At 35.4% G+C, this 21103-nt stretch overlaps 1 protein-coding gene across 3 annotated transcripts in view; it reads left to right on the plus strand.

Annotated features, from left to right (window-relative positions):
- The window catches only part of RAB5A (RAB5A, member RAS oncogene family), a 31506-nt gene that overhangs the window by 5589 nt on the left and 4814 nt on the right, over positions 1-21103 (plus strand). For all 3 annotated transcript variants that reach the window (XM_045503756.1, XM_045503759.1, XM_045503758.1), the window contains exons 3-5: positions 17505-17656; positions 17962-18084; positions 19963-20056. In XM_045503756.1, coding sequence (XP_045359712.1) covers positions 17505-17656; positions 17962-18084; positions 19963-20056 — 369 coding nt within the window. The remainder of the gene's footprint in view (positions 1-17504; positions 17657-17961; positions 18085-19962; positions 20057-21103) is intronic.

Here is a 21103-nt window from a genome sequence, read left to right on the forward strand (position 1 = left end):
TTGTAAATATACAGATCTGATAAATGTTGTATGCGTATATGTAATCTGCATTTCCATTTAACACACATCAGGTGATCTACATTTATGGATTTTTCAAGTGTTTTGTTCCTATATCTAAAGCTTCCTTAATATTTTCTACTTGTGCAAATTGACTTTTAAAACCAACTTTAGAAGGGATTTATATCCAAATTTCTCTGTTAATGGTTGTGGGACAGTTTATGTTATAGACGACCAATTTTTAGGAAGTCTGACAGTGCCATTATGATTATAGCTGTGAGCACTGGGTTTTTGTTTTTGTTTTGAGACATAGTTGACAGAGTGTAAGCTTAAGGTTTAAGACATTGATTAGATATGTTTTAATAGTGAGAGCTGTTTTATGCTCTTTGATAACAGCTCTTCGCCCTTAGGGACAATACTAGTATTCTGTTTTAAGGATTTCATGGTTTGAGCTATTTAATTATCAACACCCCAAGTCCATAACTTGTAAGTAATATATATTTTTGTTTTGGCTGATGTGTGGTAAGACTTACCTAACAAATGAACTTAGCAAATGTTTGCATTTTATTTTTTAATGGTTTATATCTACTAACATTAGGTATGGTCTGAAGAGCTAACTTAAAATTTTCATGTTTGAAAACATATGCTATTCTCTTGAGTTTGTGTATTCTAGAGCCTTACCTTCATCAAGAATATCAGGGTAGTTTATGCACTTCTAAACATGATAGCTCGATTTAAGAATCAGTGTTGTCTCACTGCATCCTATACAGTTGCCCCTTTGCCCTATAGCACTCATAATAAAGTTAAGTAGTTAAGTATTGGGTTTAATACTTCGGGGAGTTCTAGCTTATTTGTAGGGATTTAAAGTCTGTAGGACATTTATGTTCTTATTGTTTAAGACGAACCCAGGGGCGCCTGGGTGGCTCTGTTGGTTGAACATCCAACTCTTGATTTCAGCTCAGGTCATGATCCCAGAGTCGTGGAATCGAGCCCCGCCTCAGGCTCCCACTGCCCTTTCCCCCACCCTCACACACACACTGTCTCTCCCTCTCTTTCTCTAAAAAGAAAAAAAAGAGCCCAGAAGGTTAGCAAGGAGCATTTGGTTCATATGGTTGTGTTCCTCAGTATCTCCTCAGTAAATATCTGTTGGCTGGGCTGTTCATCTTTCACTTAACACCTTGAGTACTTTAAGACTTTAAAGGTTTCAAGTGAGTTACTCCTGTCAAAAAAAATATTGTTTAAATACATTTAAATGCTATTTATAAACAAGTGGATCTTCAACGTAAGTCAGAGCAAGGTTAAAATATGCAGTGAAGGGGCGCCTGGGTGGCGCAGTCGGTTAAGCGTCCGACTTCAGCCAGGTCACGATCTCGCGGTCCGTGAGTTCGAGCCCCGCATCAGGCTCTGGGCTGATGGCTCGGAGCCTGGAGCCTGTTTCCGATTCTGTGTCTCCCTCTCTCTGCCCCTCCCCCATTCATGCTCTGTCTCTCTCTGTCCCAAAAATGAATAAACGTTGAAAAAAAATTAAAAAAAAAAAAAAAATATGCAGTGAAGGGGCATCTGTGTGGCTCAGTGGTTTCAGCGTCCACCTCTTGATTTCAGCTCAGATCGTGATCCCAGGGTTGTGAGATTGAGTCCTGTGTCAGGCTCTGCACTGACATTGCAGGGAATGCTTGGGATTCTCTCTCGCCCTCTGCCCACTCCCAAAATAAGTAAATAAACCTTTTTTTTTTTTAATATGCAATGAAATAAGATGCATTCAACTCTTCTTCTTTTCTTTTGAAAGGTAAATGTTTGATACCAGAGTTTAATTTTGAATGCACTGATCATCAAAGGAATGTCAGACAAGTTTAGGTTACAGAACTGTACGGGAGAATATTAACATTCCTCTTGCAGGTAACTGTTATTTTTGAGGTTTGGTTTAGCACACTGGTTCTCAGAATGTTCCGTAATCCAGAAGCATCTGCATTACCTGGGAACTTGTTAAAAATGCAAATTCCTATGTCCTATATTGAACCAAAACACTGAAGTGGGACCAGTAATCTTAAATGTTAACAAGTCTCCCAGGTGATTCTGTTGCATACTGAAGTTTGAGAACCACTGCTTTTTGTGTTCTGAGTAGTCAGTATTACATTTACACTAAAGTTTTTGGAATAATTGCTTTTTGTTAAACTGCAGTTTGAGTAGGGTTTTTGAAAACATGTTGTTTGTTCAACTACTCCAGTTTGAGGATTACAAGTATTGTGTCCTGGTAACATCACACATGACTTGTATCTCTTTGTATGGGAACCCCTTCCCTCAACTCTGTTAACCTGGTAGGTCCTTTAAGAGGGTATGGCCCCTTCTCTGTCCCATCAGGGTTGCTCTGCTTTGTCCCTCTTTACTAAGGGACTTTGTATAGTTTTCAGTTATCTGTACCAGTGCTGTTCTCCTTTATTGCCAAAAGTAATCAAGGACTGATTATACACTAAGTTAGTTAAAGAAATAAGTGCCTTTTTAAATTGTAGTTCCAGCACATGGCACATATTAGCTGCTTGATCATAGGTAAGTCAGACTCAGCTCTCACATGAAATGGAAATAATGTATCTAGAAAAGTTTTTAGTAAGGGTTAAATGAAAGTACATATAAATTTCTTGGCACAGTGCGTAATACAGAGTAAAATGCTTATTAAATGTTAGCTGTTACCACTACCATCACCATTACTTTTTGCTGAGTCATTTTTAATCATTGTTATATTGCTACAGCATGACATTGTTTTGGAATTATGACTATTCCATATAGTGCATGGCATTTGATTTAGGATTTGACAGTAATAAGTTTTTTATGTTTAGATTTCCTTTGTTAGAAGATGAAACTTTTTAAATTTTTAATGTTTATTTTTGAGAGGGAGAGAAGGAGACAGCGCAAGTGGGGAGGGGCAGAGAAAGAGGGAGACAGAATCTTAAACAGGCTCCAGGCTCTTGAGCTGTCAGCACAAAGCCTGATGCTGGGTTCTAACTCATGAGCTGTGAGATCATGACCTGAGCTAAAGTTGGATGCTTAACTGACTGAGCCACCTAGGCACCCCTGGAAGATAAAATTTATAGGAACAAATAAGGCTTTAAAAACTTTATAAAAGCAAGTACTTAACTAAATTTGAGCCATCCTAAAAATGAAGTTTTTGCAGATTCATTCAAGTGGATAGTATAAGCATGTACAACTAAGTTTCTTAAAATTCTGCTTGGTAAATTCTTACTAACTTTTCCCTCTCCATTTATTGGTTTTCACAAAACTAGTTAGTCGTGTATATTACATTAAATGCATGCCACCCACATGAACTAAGCTATTTGTGGAAGTTTTCTCAGAGGGGGAAATTACACTGTTAAATAGAATACTAAATGTATTCAGATATTAAACTTGTCTCCTAAACTGAGAAAGAAAAGCCAGCCAGAAAATTTAAATCTGAATAACTTAACGTTCTTCCTGTAGTAGTAAACTTTCTACTGTTGCCCTTCACTTGTTAGCCTTCAGAAAGACTGATTTGTATACAAATGATCCCCAGTTTACAGTGGTTCTACTTAGTTCAACTTCATGATGGTGTAAAAGCAATACAGACAGTAGAAACCATACTTTGAATTTTGATTTTCTTCTAAGCTGACAGTATTTGGTACAATACTCTTGTGATGCTTGGAAATGGCAGTGAGTTCTAGCTCCCAGTCAGCCACGTGATCACAAGGGCAAATAACCAATACAGTCACAACCATTCTGTACCGGTAACAGCCATTCCATTTTTCATGTTTAGTACAGTATTCAAAAAATTACATGAGATATTCAACCGTTCATTATAGAATGGGTTTTGTGTTAGATGATTTTGCCCAATTGAAGGTTAGCATAAGTGTTCTGAGTACATTTGAGCAAAGGTAGGTTAGGTGTATTAAATTAATTTTTCATTTTTACCAAATTCTCAACGTGATGGGTTTGTCAGTATTAACCCCATTGTGACTTGAGAAAGGTCTGTAATTGTAACCCTTACATTTATTACCTTTATCTTTTTTCATCACATTGCTCTCAATTAAAAGTACTTTTGAGAAAGGATGGAAGACCTAGATAGAGACAGACCATAAGCATATGGTTTTTGACTCATTAGAAAAATGGTGTTTGAAATGTTCATTGTTCTTTCTAATACAGTGAGAATTAAAATTTGTGGAAGTTAATCATTGGTTTCACGTGAAAGAATATTATCTTTATGCATGGTACTATTTCCTTCTAGAAAGTATGTATTCAGTATCTGAGATAGGTTGTATTACTGAGAGAAGTTGGTAGAGATTGGCTACTTTATATCAGTTTATATGAGTTTTGTCCTAAAAAATGATTTTTTAATAGAATTAACAGTAATTTTTTCTAGTATCCTACTTCAGAATGTTATACAGGAGTATTTAAACATTGCTGCCACTTAGGAGTCTGTAATCTTGTTTTTAGTCTTGGCAACCTTTTATGGACACTTTGTGAGCCCTTGTTCGAACATTTGTAAAATGAGAGGATTGTAAGTAAGAATTCTTCTAGAGCAGGCTTTTTTTTTAGTGTGTACTTTCCACATTAAACAGTATAATCAATACATTTTAATCTTTTCCTCCTCTTAAAATTTATTTCATAATTTGAGTTTTTGAACATCAGTTTTTGTCCTGTCTTACTTGATTCATTTATTGCCCTCTGGTGCTGCTTAAGTGTTCAAAGCTATTTGGTAGAATGGTTTTTGCCAGTTAGCTCTAACTATAGCAAACAGCCTCTGTTGATTAATTTGCTGCTTTTATTCTCTTACAGACTGGGAAGTAAGATTGTCAAACTTCTTTAAAATTCATTTATTCAACAGATTTACCAAGCTCCTAACATTGTGCTAAGTACTAGAAATCAAATCTTACAGTTTAGGATGGGAGACAGATTGAGTACACATAAGGTATGAAAAGTGGTATTACATACCATTATTTAAATTAGGCCTAAATTTCTAACTGATCTTTTTTATTTATTATATATATATATATCCCAAAAAAGGATACATACGTATATATAAAGGGAGTATATTCTCAGTTACATACTGAAGAAATATGTAAATTTGCGTAAACTTTGGTGCTTGGACTTCATGACATCTATTTTGGCTGCATTCGGACTATTTTTGCTACCTTTCTGTTGTTGGCTCTGTTCTGAACATTTAAGGTTTGTGGATAATTGACCTTCGGTAGACACCAGAGGCACATAAGATGCTTGGTTTGAATGATTTGATGTGGTGGGTTGGGAAACTTTATTTTTATTTATTTATTTTTACTTAAGGTTTATTTATTTTGAGAGAGAGAGTGAAAGCAGGGGAGGGAGAGAGAGAACGGGCAGCTTTTTAAGAACTTCGTTAATAGAATAAGAATTCTGACTTGATAAAAATAGAGAAAACATTGTTTTTGAAAAATGTTTCTTTTCTCCTTTTGCATCTTACACTATAATAATCAGCTGTTACTTATATGCAATCTTGTGATGCGTACTGAATTTAACATAGGATAAGCTAATTTGGAGTCATCATTGAGAGCTTTTATTACAGACCTCTTGGTGGAGAGAATAAGAATGTAAGAGTGAGAAAAGCAATAGGAGATAATTTCAAGAGGTTTTGGGAGTTTGATCATTGGCTAGCTTGATATAAATACGAACTAGCTAGCAAATTATTAAATTTCTCAAGATGAAAGTGTTACTGAAGCTACATATTGGATTTTGGAAATGAATATTCTTAGTGCTTTACAAGTTTTATAAAACAATATTTGAAATAAGTTGATAAACAGCATTCACCCTCTTTTCAAAGTAATACAGATGTGGAAAGTAGAAGCAGGATGAGGAACCAGTTATTCATGGTTTCTTTCCTTGAGGATAGCAAGTGCTTTTGGACTCAAAAAGAAGAGGATAATCTGATGATATGGGACTCAAGTCACTATATTAATCATTGGGTACCTTTAGCATTTCTCAGCATTTTACGAGGACCTTACTACGGTTATATGAGGTTACACTAAAAATTCTCTTTCCTATATTCTCCTAACCCACTGGGTTCTCTCCGTCCCCCACCCAAGACAATGTAAATTTGTTATGTGCCCTTGGAAAGTTACTATTACTTTTAACCTATATAGTCTCTTCCCCATTTAATACAGTTTGAAACATGTCAGGGCTACTATAATGTAGCTTATATTTTTCACTTTAATATTCACGTGACTTTTTTTTTTTTTCTTAGAAACAACCACAAAACTTGATGATTTAGAGCAAAATCATTTCATCCTCTCATGGTTCTGGGAATCGAGTGGGCTTTGTAGATGGTTTTCTGATCACTCATGGGTTGCTATCAGTGCTGGGGCTAGATTCAATCTCAACTGCTGCTAGCTATTGGTTGGAGCCTCAGCCAGAACACCTACATGTGGGCCTTCCCACCTGTCTTGAGTTTCCTCACAGCTTGATGGATTGGTTGAAGAATGAGTGTCCCGAAAAGTACCAGGTGAAGCTGGGTGGCCTTTCATGACCTTGCCCCAGAAATTACATAGATAGCATCAATCATGTTCTAGTTACAGACTCACAGATTCAAAGGAGGGGTGTGAGCATCATGTAAGAAGAATGTGGTGTGGGAGATCTTGTTGAGGCCATCTTGGAGAACACATTCTGTCAAAGATCTATCCATATCATTTTATGAAGAGCATCTTCATTTTTCTTAGGTGTAACAGTATTCCATTGCATGGATCATATCAATGTATATTTAAGTCACTTCTCTAGTTTTGAATTTGCACATTGTTTTAGATTTTTGGCTGTTAATATAATTTAATATAATGTATTGCAGTAAATAATTCATAGTAATTTCAGATGTATCCCAAGTATCTCTATGGTATAAATTCCTAGAAGTTGATTGCCTATATAAAAGGTTACATACATTTGTAATTCTGATATAATTTTCTGACAACCCTTCAACAACAATGTACAGAATGTGCCTGTTACTCTATATTAACTCAAAAGAGACTTGTAGATTTTGCCATTTTGCCATATTATGAGGAAGATCAAGAATCTTTTCATATTTTTAGAGCCCATTGTGTTTCTGTTAACTATAACTTCATGATATTTTTATGTGAATTCATTTTTAATAGATGCTATTCTATTTTATTTCATTTATTAATGTTAATTTCTCAGTATCTCTGTTTTATTCATACTTATTTTAGTGACTGGTAATTTCACATTTTTTTACCATATTCTTATTGTTGGACATTTAATATTTGTATTTTTGATTGCTGTTTTAAGTAATCCTCTAATTGTGGACATTTTCTTGGAATATTTTTTTTCTCTCTGGAGTTAATTCTGTAAGATAGAGTTCTAGATGTGGTTACTGAACCAAAAATAATTTTATCTAATGATTATGGGATCAAAAGGATTCCAGTCTTTTCATCAATTTTTTCCTCCCTTGGAGATACTTCCAGTTGTTTTTTTTTTTTTGTTTTTGTCATTGCTTGACTTAAATATGTTTTAAGATTACAAGTTTCTTGTAACTGTTAACTCTGGGAGTTAAAATCTTCCTTGTCTTTTCTCCCTTCTTTAAGTTGTCCTTTGCCATTCCTGTGTTGTAAAATTCACAAATATTAGAACTTTTAAGCTTCCTTAGTGGATAGGTTTATTGCTAAGCATTAAAGAGTCACTTCAAGACAGTAATACTTTAATGATCTGAGAGGTTCCCTTGAGGTTGGGGAAGCATTAAGTGCTAGGTTCTTAAACCCAATGCAGAAGGTGTATCACTAAAGAGAAGGGGGAAAAAAGAAGCTTCCCCCTTTTCAAATAAGCATTTTCATATTCTTTTAGGTAAATACCTAGAGGTGAGAATCCTGGATTGTGTATTACTATTTTTAATATTTTTTAATGTTTAATGTTTTCCATAGTGTCTTTATCAGTTTACATTCCCACCAACAGTGCACTAGGGTTGCCTTTTCCCCACATCCTTGTCAGCACTTGTTATTTCTGTTTTTTTTTTAACTGGTCACTCTGACTGATGGGAGGTGATATTTCACTGTGGTTTTGAATTACATTTCCCTGATGATTAGTGACGTTGAGCATCTTTTCGTGTGTCTATTGGCCATCTGTATGTCTTTGGAAAAAAGTATTTAGGTCCTCTGCCCATTTTTTAATCAGATTTGGGTGTTTTGAGTTGTAGGAGTTTGTTACGTATTTTGCATATTAACCCCTTATTGGATACATCATTTGCAAATATTTTGTCCTGTTCAGCAGGTTACCTTTTCATTTTGTTGATGATTTCCTTTAAACTACAAAAGCTTTGGGGCACCTGGGTGGCTCAGTCGGTTAGGCATCCGACTTCGGCTCAGGTAATGATCTCAGGGTTCGTGGGTTTGAGCCCCGAATGGGGCTCTGTGCTGACAGCTCAGAGCCTAGAACCTGTTTCGGATTCTGTGTCTCCCTCTCTCTCTGCCGCTCCCCCACTGGCGCTGTGTCTCCCTCTGTCTCAAAAATAAACAAACATTAAAAAAATATTTAAAAAAAATAAAGTACAAAAGCTTTTTAGTTTGATGTAGTCTGGATTGTTTATTTTTGCCTCTGGAGTTTCTAACTCTGACTTGGCCACACTTAATTTCTAGCAGTTTGTCAATTACAGCTTAGGTTTTTCTACCTGAGCTGGTTTGCTCATCCCTCTGCTCTGAGGTTATCCTTACCATATCCACCTTTCTGTACAATTTTGGGAGTAGCGTATTGCCTCCTCCCCTCAATTTTCTTACAGATCAAAGAAGAGTTGACAATTTTTCAGTTCATCTTTTTACTTGTTAGGATGGCGTGGCTACTTCTAAGCAGCATACATGCAGACCTGGAAGCCAGAAGTGTCTTTTCCTTGCATATTACGGGAATTTAATAAAGTACTGTTTAAACTATTTAATAAAGTACCTATTGTCCACAGATAAAATGTCTTTCAAAGACACACATCCCTTAAAGCTAAGTTAATTTCATTAACTTTTTCTGTATTCATGTTCCTTGGAGAACATTTGTCTGAAAACTAGTTAGTAACTTCTCACAACCTCTCCCCTTTCTTCACCTTTCCTCTTTGTAATGTGTTCATTCTGCTTCCCAGTTCATTATTTGATACATCCTTGTTATATAAATCCAATCTGGTGAGTAAAGACTTTATAAGGTTTGGGCCTGTGGTGGGATAAGCACAGATTCTTAGCCTTGAAGGTTCATTTACTGATTTTATCAGTCCCATCATAGAGTGTTCAGGTTAGGGGCCCTAACTTAATACTAACCAAACTCAAATTCTTAAGACTAATTTAAAAATAATATTCATAGTTTGCTTTCAGAAATACTACCGTGGTAATGTTCAGCAGGTAACATGTGACTAGCTTATGTCCTGGTTAGTAGATTCCTTTAAGAGAGTTAGGTATCCTTAAATATTTTCCAAGATTGCAATTCATTTAGCAGCAGTTGCCTTTAGGTGTTGTTGGATGTTTTTTGTTGTAAAATATGCATGACATAAAGTTTATAATTTAAACATTTAAAAAAAAATAAAAACAGGAGCGCCTGGGTGGCTCAGTCGGTTAAGCGTCCATCTTCGGCTCAGATCATGATCTCTCCATCTGTGAGTTTGAGCCCCGCATCAGGCTCCATGCTGACCACTCAGAACCTGGAGCCTGCTTCAGATTCTGTGTCTCCCTGGCTCTCTCTGCCCTTCCCCCGCTCACACACACACACACACACACACACACACACACACTCTCTCTCTCTCTCTCTCTCTCTCTCTCTCAAAAATGAATAAGCGTTAATAATAATGAAAGTAACAAAAGTAAGTAACAGTTCTGGAACATTCAGTACATTAACGTGCAGCCCTCAGGACTAAACATCTTCAGAACTTTTTCATCTTCCCCAACTGACACTCTGTTTATTAGGCAATAACTTCCCATTCTCCCCCACCTTTATCCATAGCAAATAACCATTCTATTTTCCCTCTAAGAATTTCACTGTGTAGGAATCTCATATAAGGGAAATTATACAATATTTGTCTTTTTGTCATTGGCTTATTTCACTTAAGATGTCATTAAGGTTCATCCATATTCTCATGTGTCAGAATTTCCTTTTTACAACGGAATAATGTTCCACCATATGTATAATAAAGACCACATTCTGCTTACCTTCCGTTGATCCTTCATTGTGGATTTTGGGTTTTCTTCCACCTTCTGGGTATTGTGAATAAATACTGCTATGAACATTGGTATACAAGTATCTGTTGAAGTCCTTGCTTTCACATCTTTTGGGTATATACTCAAGTGGAATTGCTGGATCATCTGGTGATTCTGCTTAATATTTTTGAAGAATCTGTCATTTTCCACAGTAGTGCCCCATTTTATATTCCCGTCAGTGCACAAGAGTTCTAATTTTTCCATATCCTTGCCAGCTCTTCGATTTCTGTTGTTTTGATCATAGCTGTCCTAATGGGTGTGAACTAGTATCTCATTGTGGTATTGATTTTCATTTTCCTACTAGTGATGTTAAGCATTTTCATTAGCTTCTTGGCCATTTGCATATCTTCTTTGGACAAATGTCTATTTCTTTGCCCAATTCTTAATTAGATGTTTGGGGTTTTGTGTTGTTGAATTGTAGGATTTCTTTATTCTGAATATCAATCTCTTATTAGATGCTCATTGATTAAGAATGAATCTTATGTGATTAGTGATTTATAGATCATCTCATAAGATGGATGTACTTTTAGAAATATTGCCATCTTTTTACATAGTACCTGTCTAGTAAAAATTTTTTTAGCTTGGGGCACCTAGGTAAAGTTTAAGTCAGTTAAGCGTCTGACTTCAGCTCAGGTCATGATCTCATAGTTTGTGAGCTTGAGCCCCATGTTGGGCTCTGTGCTGACAGCTCAGAGCCCGGAGCCTGCTTTAGAGTCTGTGTTTCCCTCTCTCTCTGACCCCTCCCCTATGCATGCTGTGTCTCTCTCTCAAAAATAAACAAACATTAAAAAAATTTTTTTTTTTTTTTTAATTTTTTTTTACCTTGTTGCCAGGCTTTTGGAGTATTTTCTTTTTGGGTTTAGTCACTGTATGCTTTCTTGTCTGCCCTAGTCTTTTTTTATCCCCCTTCTGTTTCTTACATTAACTGAAATGTAACTCTTTCCTGAATATGTGGTTTTTGCTGTCATAATCCACTGGGTACTCCTCACAATGCACATATGATTTTAATGGGAAATAATAATAGGCTTAGCTTCTTATTTTGCCTGCTGTTAGCTTTAGACTTCCATATATTCTTCTCTGTGTACAATTTTATTATCTGAAGTCAGTGCTTATCTGAGAAAATCCATTATATTCAATTACTGCTATTGATACTCATTTCCCAACAAGCCAGTTTCTCCCCTGATAATTTTGGTACCTGCTTCTTGATGCTACTCGGTCAGTTCCTGCCATCCTTCTCCCTGATTGGGTATTCATCTTGGAGTTTGATTCAGATCCATTGAACTCATTTATTAAATTCCTTGCCTCTAAAAAACTTTGCTTCTGCAAATCACTCCCAAACAGTCTCTAACTTGGATTTTATGATCTGCTTCTGAGAACCTCAACCAAGACCCTTCTCTCTAGCAATCCTATTCCTTACCTTTCAGTTTTGAAAGGCCTCAAATCCACTACGTATAAGGGAGAACATTCAGTCATGATTCTACTGTGAAGAGACTACTGTTATTTTAGTTTTTTCTGTGCATTTCTGGTCATGTTCCTACATAGATGTACCATATACCTACCAGGAATTTATATATATATATATATATATATATATTTTTTTTTTTTTTTTTTTTTTTTTTACTTTTTGGCAATTAAAGGTTATTTTATAACCATTTTTAATGTAATTGCTATTTAATACCTACGAAGTCACCAGTACCTTTGCATTTATACATTTCGGTTGTTTCTAATTGTTAAGTACAAAATTCTTTCTAAAGGTTTCTTCTTCCTATTCTGCTCCCCATACCATCTTTTGGAGATTCCATGAGGTACTAGATTAACAAGTGTCAGCATTTTCATTATTTTGCTACATGTTGGCAAAATTATTTTCAAAACAGTTATATCACCAGCAATGTGAGTTTTTGCCACACTTTTTCAAGTTTTTTTTTTTTTTTTTCATAAGGAAGTAAAATAACTTTTCTTTCGACTTTTTGCTGTAAGGATGATTTTGTTACTAGTGATGTTGACTTTTTTTTTCTTAGGTTATATTTCTTTTGTGAATTTTCTTTACACATTTATCCTTGATGCTTTGGGAGTTTTGCTTAAGATTTATATGAGCTATCTACATATTAAAATTTAATCCTTTAATATTCACTGTAGAAATTTTCCAAAAATGTGTTCATCCCTGTGTTATGGGTGTATGATACATGTTGGCAGATAAAATCTCAAAATTTTTTATGTAATCAAACTGATAGTCATATAGGATTTTTGGTCATTTCTAATAACATAATCCTTTCCAATCAGATTTGATACAAAGTTGAGGGTTGGGGTGGTATTGGTTCCTTGGTTTTTCTCTATTATGCCCTTCTGTTCAATTCATGTAGAATCATTTTAGTTGTTAGATTAAACTCTGATTTATTAACCTTTGGATAATGCTATTATCCGGATAATGCTTTGGATATTTTTCCCCTGGCTCATTGTATTGCAGTGTCTCTTCCTTGCTTATTATTTATGAAGGTCTTGCACATTATAGGCCTTTGGTATTTGCAGATTTAACATTTACAGTTTCAGCTATCTCAGCTGACTGCAAGGTCTGTGATTTGCTAATTTGTAGTTTTGCTGAAACTGAAATGTTACTTGCTTGCTGCCAGGCTTACCAATAGGAACTGATCTTGTAGCTCAAAGAGGGAGCCTATTAGACAGGCCAGCACCCACATCTCAACACAGCTTTGTTTTTCTCTACTTGTCGTCGCGTACACAGTAACTCTCGAAGTGATAAAAGCTGTTTCTTTGTGAAATATGGGCCCGAAAAGAAAACCAACTGCTAGTGCTGGTGATGAAGTGAAGAGAAAATGAAGAGGTCTAAGAAAGTGATGGTTCTTAGCCAGAAAATAGACGTTTTGGATAAATTAAAGTGGTTGTGCAGATTAAGGTAAGTTGGTGGTGGTTAATGTTGCTACAGTATCGATGTAGTAGTGTATATTTTGAGTGTCAGAATTTATTTTTATAACTTTATAAATGATTAGCAATGTGATTTTAGAAGCATTAAGGATTTGAAGATGTCAGCTGTACTTCACTGAGTTTTATGGGGGAAGTTAAGTTTTATGGGGGAGGTATTTGAAAATTTGCGAACATTAGGGAATCATGATGGCCTTGCAGTATGTAATGTTTCAATAACGCTGAATTGTCCCATAACATAATATTTCTGTTCTTGTGGCACTACAGCACTTTTAATTGTTTTAATGTGGTTTTGATGTACCCTAAAACCCCATCCCCCTGGCCTCTTAATACTGTTACTTTTTTTCCACCCCCATCATTATGCTCTATCATAGCACATGAGTAACAGTATGGTGTTAACCAAGTTAAAGAGATCTTGATGGTATTTTGTTTGATATTGTGTTAGTTATATAATAACTTGGGTAGAGAGAGGCCTTTTGAAATGTCTATTTTTTTTCCCCATTTGGGAACTATTTGTCTATTCAGATGTTATGGAAGATACCCCCAAAATAGACATATCTTTTATCTTTTAGCAAACATTTGGAATATTTATATGAACTGGGATTTTTATTATTGGGTATGGAGAAGAATAGCTAACAGTAATTTCCCGAGAGACTCCTAGTCTAGAAGAAAAAGATTACATAAATCAGTGTTTATAAAAAATGTGAAAATGTTCATGGCACAGAGTTGGGGGTTATTAAATAGGGTGTGATGAAGGATGCTAAGAGGAGTTGAGTGAATTGATTGTTCTTGTTCTTTGTTAATATAATTGGGATCCATTTTCCTCCAAGCATAACAACTAAAACCCTGGTTATTGCCAGTGTGTTGTAAGGCTGTTGACTTTGATCTGTTCTAGCCCATTTAAAGAACTCATTATTTTATCTGTTCTTTTTTAGTTAATGCCTTTGGATTTTCTTGTCAGTCATGCTTCTTAAAAATAATCTCTTTTCAATCTTATTTTTTTTTAATTTTTTTATTTTTACATTTATTTATTTTTGAGAGACAGAGACAGAGCACAAGTGGGGGAGGGGCAGAGAGAGAGAGGGAGACACAGAATCTGAAGCAGGCTCCAGGCTCCGAGCTGTCAGCACAGAGCCCGATGCGGGGCTCGAACCCACGAGAACTGCGAGATCATGACCTGAGCCCTTGAGCTGAAGTCGGACGCTTAACCGACTGAGCCACCCAGGCACCCCACAATAATCTATTTTATTATAAGGATATTTGAAATGTTAATAAATAATGGTGATGGTGGACATTCTTGTTTGGTTTCTAGATTTAGAGAGACTGTTTAAGTGCTTTCCTATTAAACAAAATGCTAATTTCAGGCTTACAATAGACATTTGATAAACTTTAAGGAAGATTCCTACGTGTATATTAGGAATGGATATTGCCTCAAATGCCCTTTTGTCATTTATTTAAATACATGGTTTTTCTTTTTTAGCCTGCTGGTGTGACTGCTTTGTGATTGTGAATCTACAGTTATGGGTTATTGTTGTTTTATTGTATTTGTTGAAATTTCCTTGCCTGTATTTTGTTTGTCATTTTTGTACATGCATTTATTAAAAAAAGATTGGTAGCCTTTTGTAATATCTTTAACTGGTTTGAGAATCAGATTATATTTCCTTTAAGACAGCATAACTATTAATTATGTCTCTGAGCCTAGAGTTGATTTATGGAAGTGTAAATGAATGTTTTTACTCCCAGTGTATTTGTGAACATAGAAAAGAGAAAACAGTCTGAATGCAAATTATCCAGGTTTTTTTTTTCCAAGTTGCGTCAAACAGTATAGTTTGAGAAATAGCCTATAGTTTGTGATGCATCTTTTTCCTTTTTTCATTTTATGAAAAAAAAAAAAGGGAGTATTGTTTTTGAGGCTTAAGTGTTTAAAAATATTTTTTGATTCTGCAGAAGAACTTTTCATGACTGAAAAAGTGACGTGGTGCTTTTTTTGGTGTCCTTTACCATATATACAGGATTTAAGTAAATGGAATATTTTTGCTAATTTTGTATGTTAAGGTCAATGAATTAGAACATATTTTAATTATGATTAGCTACTTCTGACAATTCACAGAACTATTCATTAGAATCTGCTTAAGATAAAGATATTTCCAATTATGACATTTATAAAACTGAGAAGGTTATAGTTGCTAATATAAAGCCAGCAACCAGTTGACCTTATAAAAAATACAGTGAAAAATAAATACTATATTTAAGGTAAAAGAAAATATCTAATTAGACTTGGCTTATTCAGCACATGTGATATTAACTAGTGAATCACTTATGAAAAATTGACATCACTAGATAAACTACAGTTTACAGAAATGGATCATAATTCTCTTGCATGATAGGACAGGGTTTTAGGGAAAAAAAAATTTAACCTTTATTTATATTTGAGAGAGAGACAGTGTGTGAACAGGGGAAGAGCAGAGAGAGAGGGAGTTACAGAATGTGAAGCAGGCTCCGGGCTCCAAGCTGTCATCACAGAGCCTGATGGCAGGGCTTGAACTCATGAACTGTGAGATCATGACCTGAACCAAAGTCTGACATTCAACGGACTGAGCCACCCAGGCACCCCAGAGTTTTAGAAAATTTTATAACTTAATTCTGTGCCAGTTTGGGAGAAAGTTGAATAATCACACCTTGAGCTGAAAGTAAAAGGGAAGGGCATACTAATTTATAATGAATGATAGAGTAGCAGAGGATTAATTACCAAAGTTAACGAAGGAAAACAACTGTAAGATGTCAGCATGCTGCTAAAAAATGGCTAAGTGTAGGTCTGGTTCTAAGTATCTTTATTTTAGTGCAACTAGCTACACTTAGAAACTTACTCTAACAATTTTTAGTTTATTTTGAGAGTGAGAGAAAGAATGAGTGGGGGAAGGGCAGAGAGGAAGAAAGAATTCCAAGCAGGCTCTGCACTGTCAGCACAGAGCCCAATGCAGGGCTCTCTCTCTCAGGAACCATAAGATCATGACCTGAGCTGAAATCAGGAGTTGGATGCTTAGCCAACTGAGCCACCCAGGCACCCCCTAACAACTGATATTTTAAAGTTCAATTCACTTGATTATAAACTACCTTTTATGAATCGATTTCTTTTCATTTTTTTTTTTTTTTAATTTTTTTTTTTTCAACGTTTATTTTTATTTTTGGGACAGAGAGAGACAGAGCATGAACGGGGGAGGGGCAGAGAGAGAGGGAGACACAGAATCAGAAACAGGCTCCAGGCTCTGAGCCATCAGCCCAGAGCCCGACGCGGGGCTCGAACTCACGGACCGCGAGATCGTGACCTGGCTGAAGTCGGACGCTTAACCGACTGCGCCACCCAGGCGCCCCAAGCATGATTTTTTTTTTTTTAATTTTTTTTTTTTTCAACGTCTTTTCATTTTTTTTAAGTATCCATTACAGTGTTTTTCCTGATGTTTATTCCTAGAGCTAAGAGGATTATGATGGAAATTTTACTTCCTATTCTCAAGAAGCAGTTCAGAAAATAAATGATATGTAATTTGCAAGATTGGACAGCGAACTTCTTAACCTTAAAAGCAAAAATATCTCCATAAAATAATACTTTACTTGGCTTAGTCAGTAGAGCTTGCAACTCTTGGTCATGAGTTTGAGCCTGATGTTTGGTGTAGAAATTACTTTTAAAAAAAAAAGGATACTTTCTTGTTAAAATCTAAGAAAAGAACTGATGAAAGAGCACATATGCAAAAAGTCCTTATGGCGAGGATTGAAACAGGAGTTAATATTGAATCTGAATTTAACCAATTAAGTTTAGGTTGAGTTCATAACGATTATGAAAATTAAAGTTTTATCATGTTTTGAAGGAAAAATATAACAAAAAATACTTAGTCACAAAGGACTGGAACTAAACCACCACACTATGCCAATAAATACCAGGAGAATGGAGCAGGGGGCGTGGGGTTGACAATGTAGGTGGTGTAGTAATAGGTATGCCCGTCCTCTCTATCAGCTCCCCGCCCCTTGCAGTTTTTCAAGAATATCAGTGTATATTTCTTGAACTGTTTTAAAATTAAGAAATTCTTAAATTTGTAATGTGTAGAGCGATTTAAGAAATGTTACTAAACCTATTTAGTGTTACAATAAACTTTTTAAGAATATAGAAGAATCTTTGAATCTGATTTTACTATGAAGGTCTAACAAGCATGTATGTATATCAAGCTTTGAAGCACAGACCTTTCAGGTGTCTAAAACCACTATTGACTGTGCATGTACAGTGTATCCTATGTCCAGGTGGTTTCTATACTGTGAAAATCTTAGGGGGGAAATGATGCTAAACTTATTGCAGACATTTTCTTCTTTCAGCTGCTTTTCTAACCCAAACTGTGTGTCTTGATGACACAACAGTAAAGTTTGAAATATGGGATACAGCTGGTCAAGAACGATACCATAGCCTAGCACCAATGTACTACAGAGGAGCACAAGCAGCCATAGTTGTATATGATATCACAAATGAGGTAAGTAGAAATGTATTCTACAGTGAAACTACTTTGACTATACATTTCTTGTATTCAGAATTTCAATTAGAGAAAAGTTTTTTTTTTTCTCGATACCCAACCATGACATTTCTGCCAAAGCTTTCATGAGATGGAAGAACTGATTAAAAAAAAAAAAAAAAGATGAAATTGTCTCAAATAATACAATAATCCTAAGCACTTCTTTCCGAGTTACATTGAAGAGTTTGTAGCTTTGTCTTACTTACAGAGACTCTCCCTAACCATTTTTTGAGCCTGTGCCAAATAGCTGTTTCTTTGTTTCCCAGGAGTCCTTTGCCAGAGCCAAAAACTGGGTTAAAGAACTTCAGAGGCAAGCCAGTCCTAACATTGTAATAGCTTTATCAGGAAACAAGGCTGACCTTGCAAATAAAAGAGCTGTCGATTTCCAGGTATGTTTGAAGGCATATATGTATTGTAAATTTTCCTTCTGTATCTACACTTGAATTAGTTATTTTAAAGCCATGCAAATAATAGAAAATATCAATTTTTTAAGGAAATGTTGATCTACTGTATGTAATAAAATGCTTCTCATGACAAGTCTGAATTTTTAAATATCTTCACATAGTTGTAATATATAAATACTCTCAAAGATTTTGTTGATCTAAACAATTACAAAAGAAATGAGTTTTCACAAATAGTGCAGAAATCTATAAAGCAAAAGATTATTGATTGCCTCCTACCCTAATCCCTCCACCCCTACACATACTTTAGTATCCTTCCTAACCTTTTTTATTTATCTGCCAATGTTTATATTAGCATACATACACATGCCCACATATACACATACAGCTTATACTTATGTGGTTCTTAAAAGGGCCTTCAAAAATAAAGGCTCAAAAATCCACTTATAGGTTATTCTAGCTAATTAAGAATGTTCCCTTCTGCAAAATGAAGCACAATTATTTATTTACTTACTTACCTGTGTTTATTTTTGAGAAAGAGCATGAGTAGGGAAGGGGCAGAGAGAGAAGGGGACGGAGAATCTCAAGTGCATTCTGCTCTGACAGCAGCGAGTCCAATGTGGGGCTTAAACTCACAGATCATGAGATCATGACCTGAGCCAAAGTCATACACCCAACCAATGAGCCACCCATGCACCCCTAAAGTAAAATTATTTAAAACAAATGTCCCTAGTTAGACATTTTTAAACTTTCCCTCTTCTCTCCCTCTTTAGTTTCTCTACTATATATGGTATATAGTAGAAACTGTACACTGCATACTATACTATATATATATAGTGTGTGTGTGTATATACTATATATATGTAGTGTGTATATACTATATATATATAGCGTGTATATACTATATATATATAGCGTGTATATACTATATATATATAGTACTTACTATATATATATATATATATATACATACGTATATACGTACGTATAGTACGTACTATATGTGTGTGTGTGTGTGTGTATATATATATATATATATATAGTATAGTATCAGTGGTGGCATAATTGTCTTTGATGATGGCTGTTGGTGGAGTACATGGACTGAAAGGGAACTAATATTGCTTGCACCATTAGGTAGTAAGCTGAGCATATTGCTACCATTGCAATTGTGATTTTATATAATTCTGGTTACAGTCCTATGAGGTATAATATCTATTACCCTGAGATGGTTTGTCCCCAGCATAGAGTGTGGGAGATAGAGCAGTTAAGTTATAGTCAAAACTGGCCCTCTCACACAATTCAAAGGAACCTCATTTTTTTTCTTTAAATTGGAAAGATAATTGGTTGCTATTCACAACTGTGAGGCTTAAAGGCAATAATATATGTAAAATGTAAAGCATGACAAAAATATAGAATAGTAATTTTTAAAGGAATGGTTCATGACATACTCAAAATATTGTTAGCCATTTAGTGTTTGAAGCCAGTATTAGATACTAGGATTCCCTTTGTCTTCGTTGTGAGTAATGAGCATAAATAAAAATTGCTATAGAGATCGAAGAGACTTTTATATTTAGAATAGGATAATTTTCCACCCTCTGGAACTCACTATTTGAAATCAAATTTTAATTTCAGATCAGATGAATCAGAATGGAATAGTGCAAGAAGTTAAGGCAAAAAGAAATTTGAAAAGGTATCCTACAAGAGTGCTGTTATCTCTCTATTACCTTTAGTAGTAATTGCTTATTACCCAGTTGCTGATTATAGGTAGTCAAGTTGGAGTAGTAATAAGCCTCTTTTTCTATAACAAAAATAAGGCAGGTATAGTATGTGCAAAGTATTTATCTCATTTTTTTGTTCTGTAAACAGGAAGCACAGTCCTATGCAGATGACAACAGTTTATTATTCATGGAGACATCAGCTAAAACATCAATGAATGTAAATGAAATATTCATGGCAATAGGTAAGTTTTCAAACAGTAAATGTAGGCAAAACAAATTACACTGGGGCATATTTGGTTTGTCTTTTTAAATTTTATTTATGTATTTGTTTTGAGAGAGAGAGCACTGAGCATGCAAGCACAAGCAGGCAAGGGGCCGAGAGGGAGATAGAGAATCCCAAGCCGGCTCCACGCTGTTAGTGCAGAGCCAGAAGTGGGGCTTGATCCCATAAACCGTGAGACCATGACCTGAGCTTAAATCAAGAGCCAGACAGTTAACTGACTGAGCCACCCAGGTGCCCAATCTTTTTAAAAATTCTTGATTTTTTTTTTAAAATGATTCTTCTCTTCTAGATCCGTTCCAAGAATTATTTTGTTAGTAATATTGTTAAATTTGAAAGACTATTATCTATTTATTAGGTTATAGTACTTTTCAGTTTAGTTAAATTTCTTCGAGGTGAGTTGACAGCCTGGACTTTGAGCTAATAGTTCAAGCAGATATATGTCTAAAGATTTCAATGAGAAGTTTGGGTAAATATGTTTTTCTATTAGATTATACTTTTTATAGAAAAGGAAAATAAGCTCAGAGCAATATTTATCAGGGCAGGGGCACCTGGGTGGCTCAGTCGGTTGAGTGTCCGACTTCAGCTCAGGTCATGATCTCGCTGTCCGTGAGTTCAAGCCTCGTGTCGGGCTCTGTGCTGACAGCTGAGAGCCTGGAGCCTGTTTCGGAATCTGTGTCTCCCTCTCTCTCTGCCCCTCTCCCACTCATCCTCTCTCTGTCTCTCTCTCTCTCTGTCTCTCTCTCTCTCTCTCTCTCTCTCTCCTCTGCAAAAATAAACAAACTTAAAAAAAAAAATTAAAATATTTATCAGGGCAAAATATGGGCATAAAGAGATTTCTTTCTCACTGATGAATGACTGTTTTCATCTGCACTTTGCCCTGAACAAGGGCTATTTTTCTTTCTCATGTTCTTTTCAAACCACTGATTGACAAATATAACTCAAGTATGCACATGTTATGTAAGTATGCAAATTATTGTAATCAGATATTTTAATGGAGAAAGTTTCA

This window comes from Leopardus geoffroyi, chromosome C2, assembly GCF_018350155.1.
Source record: "Leopardus geoffroyi isolate Oge1 chromosome C2, O.geoffroyi_Oge1_pat1.0, whole genome shotgun sequence".
NCBI classification, from domain to species: Eukaryota; Metazoa; Chordata; class Mammalia; order Carnivora; family Felidae; genus Leopardus; species Leopardus geoffroyi.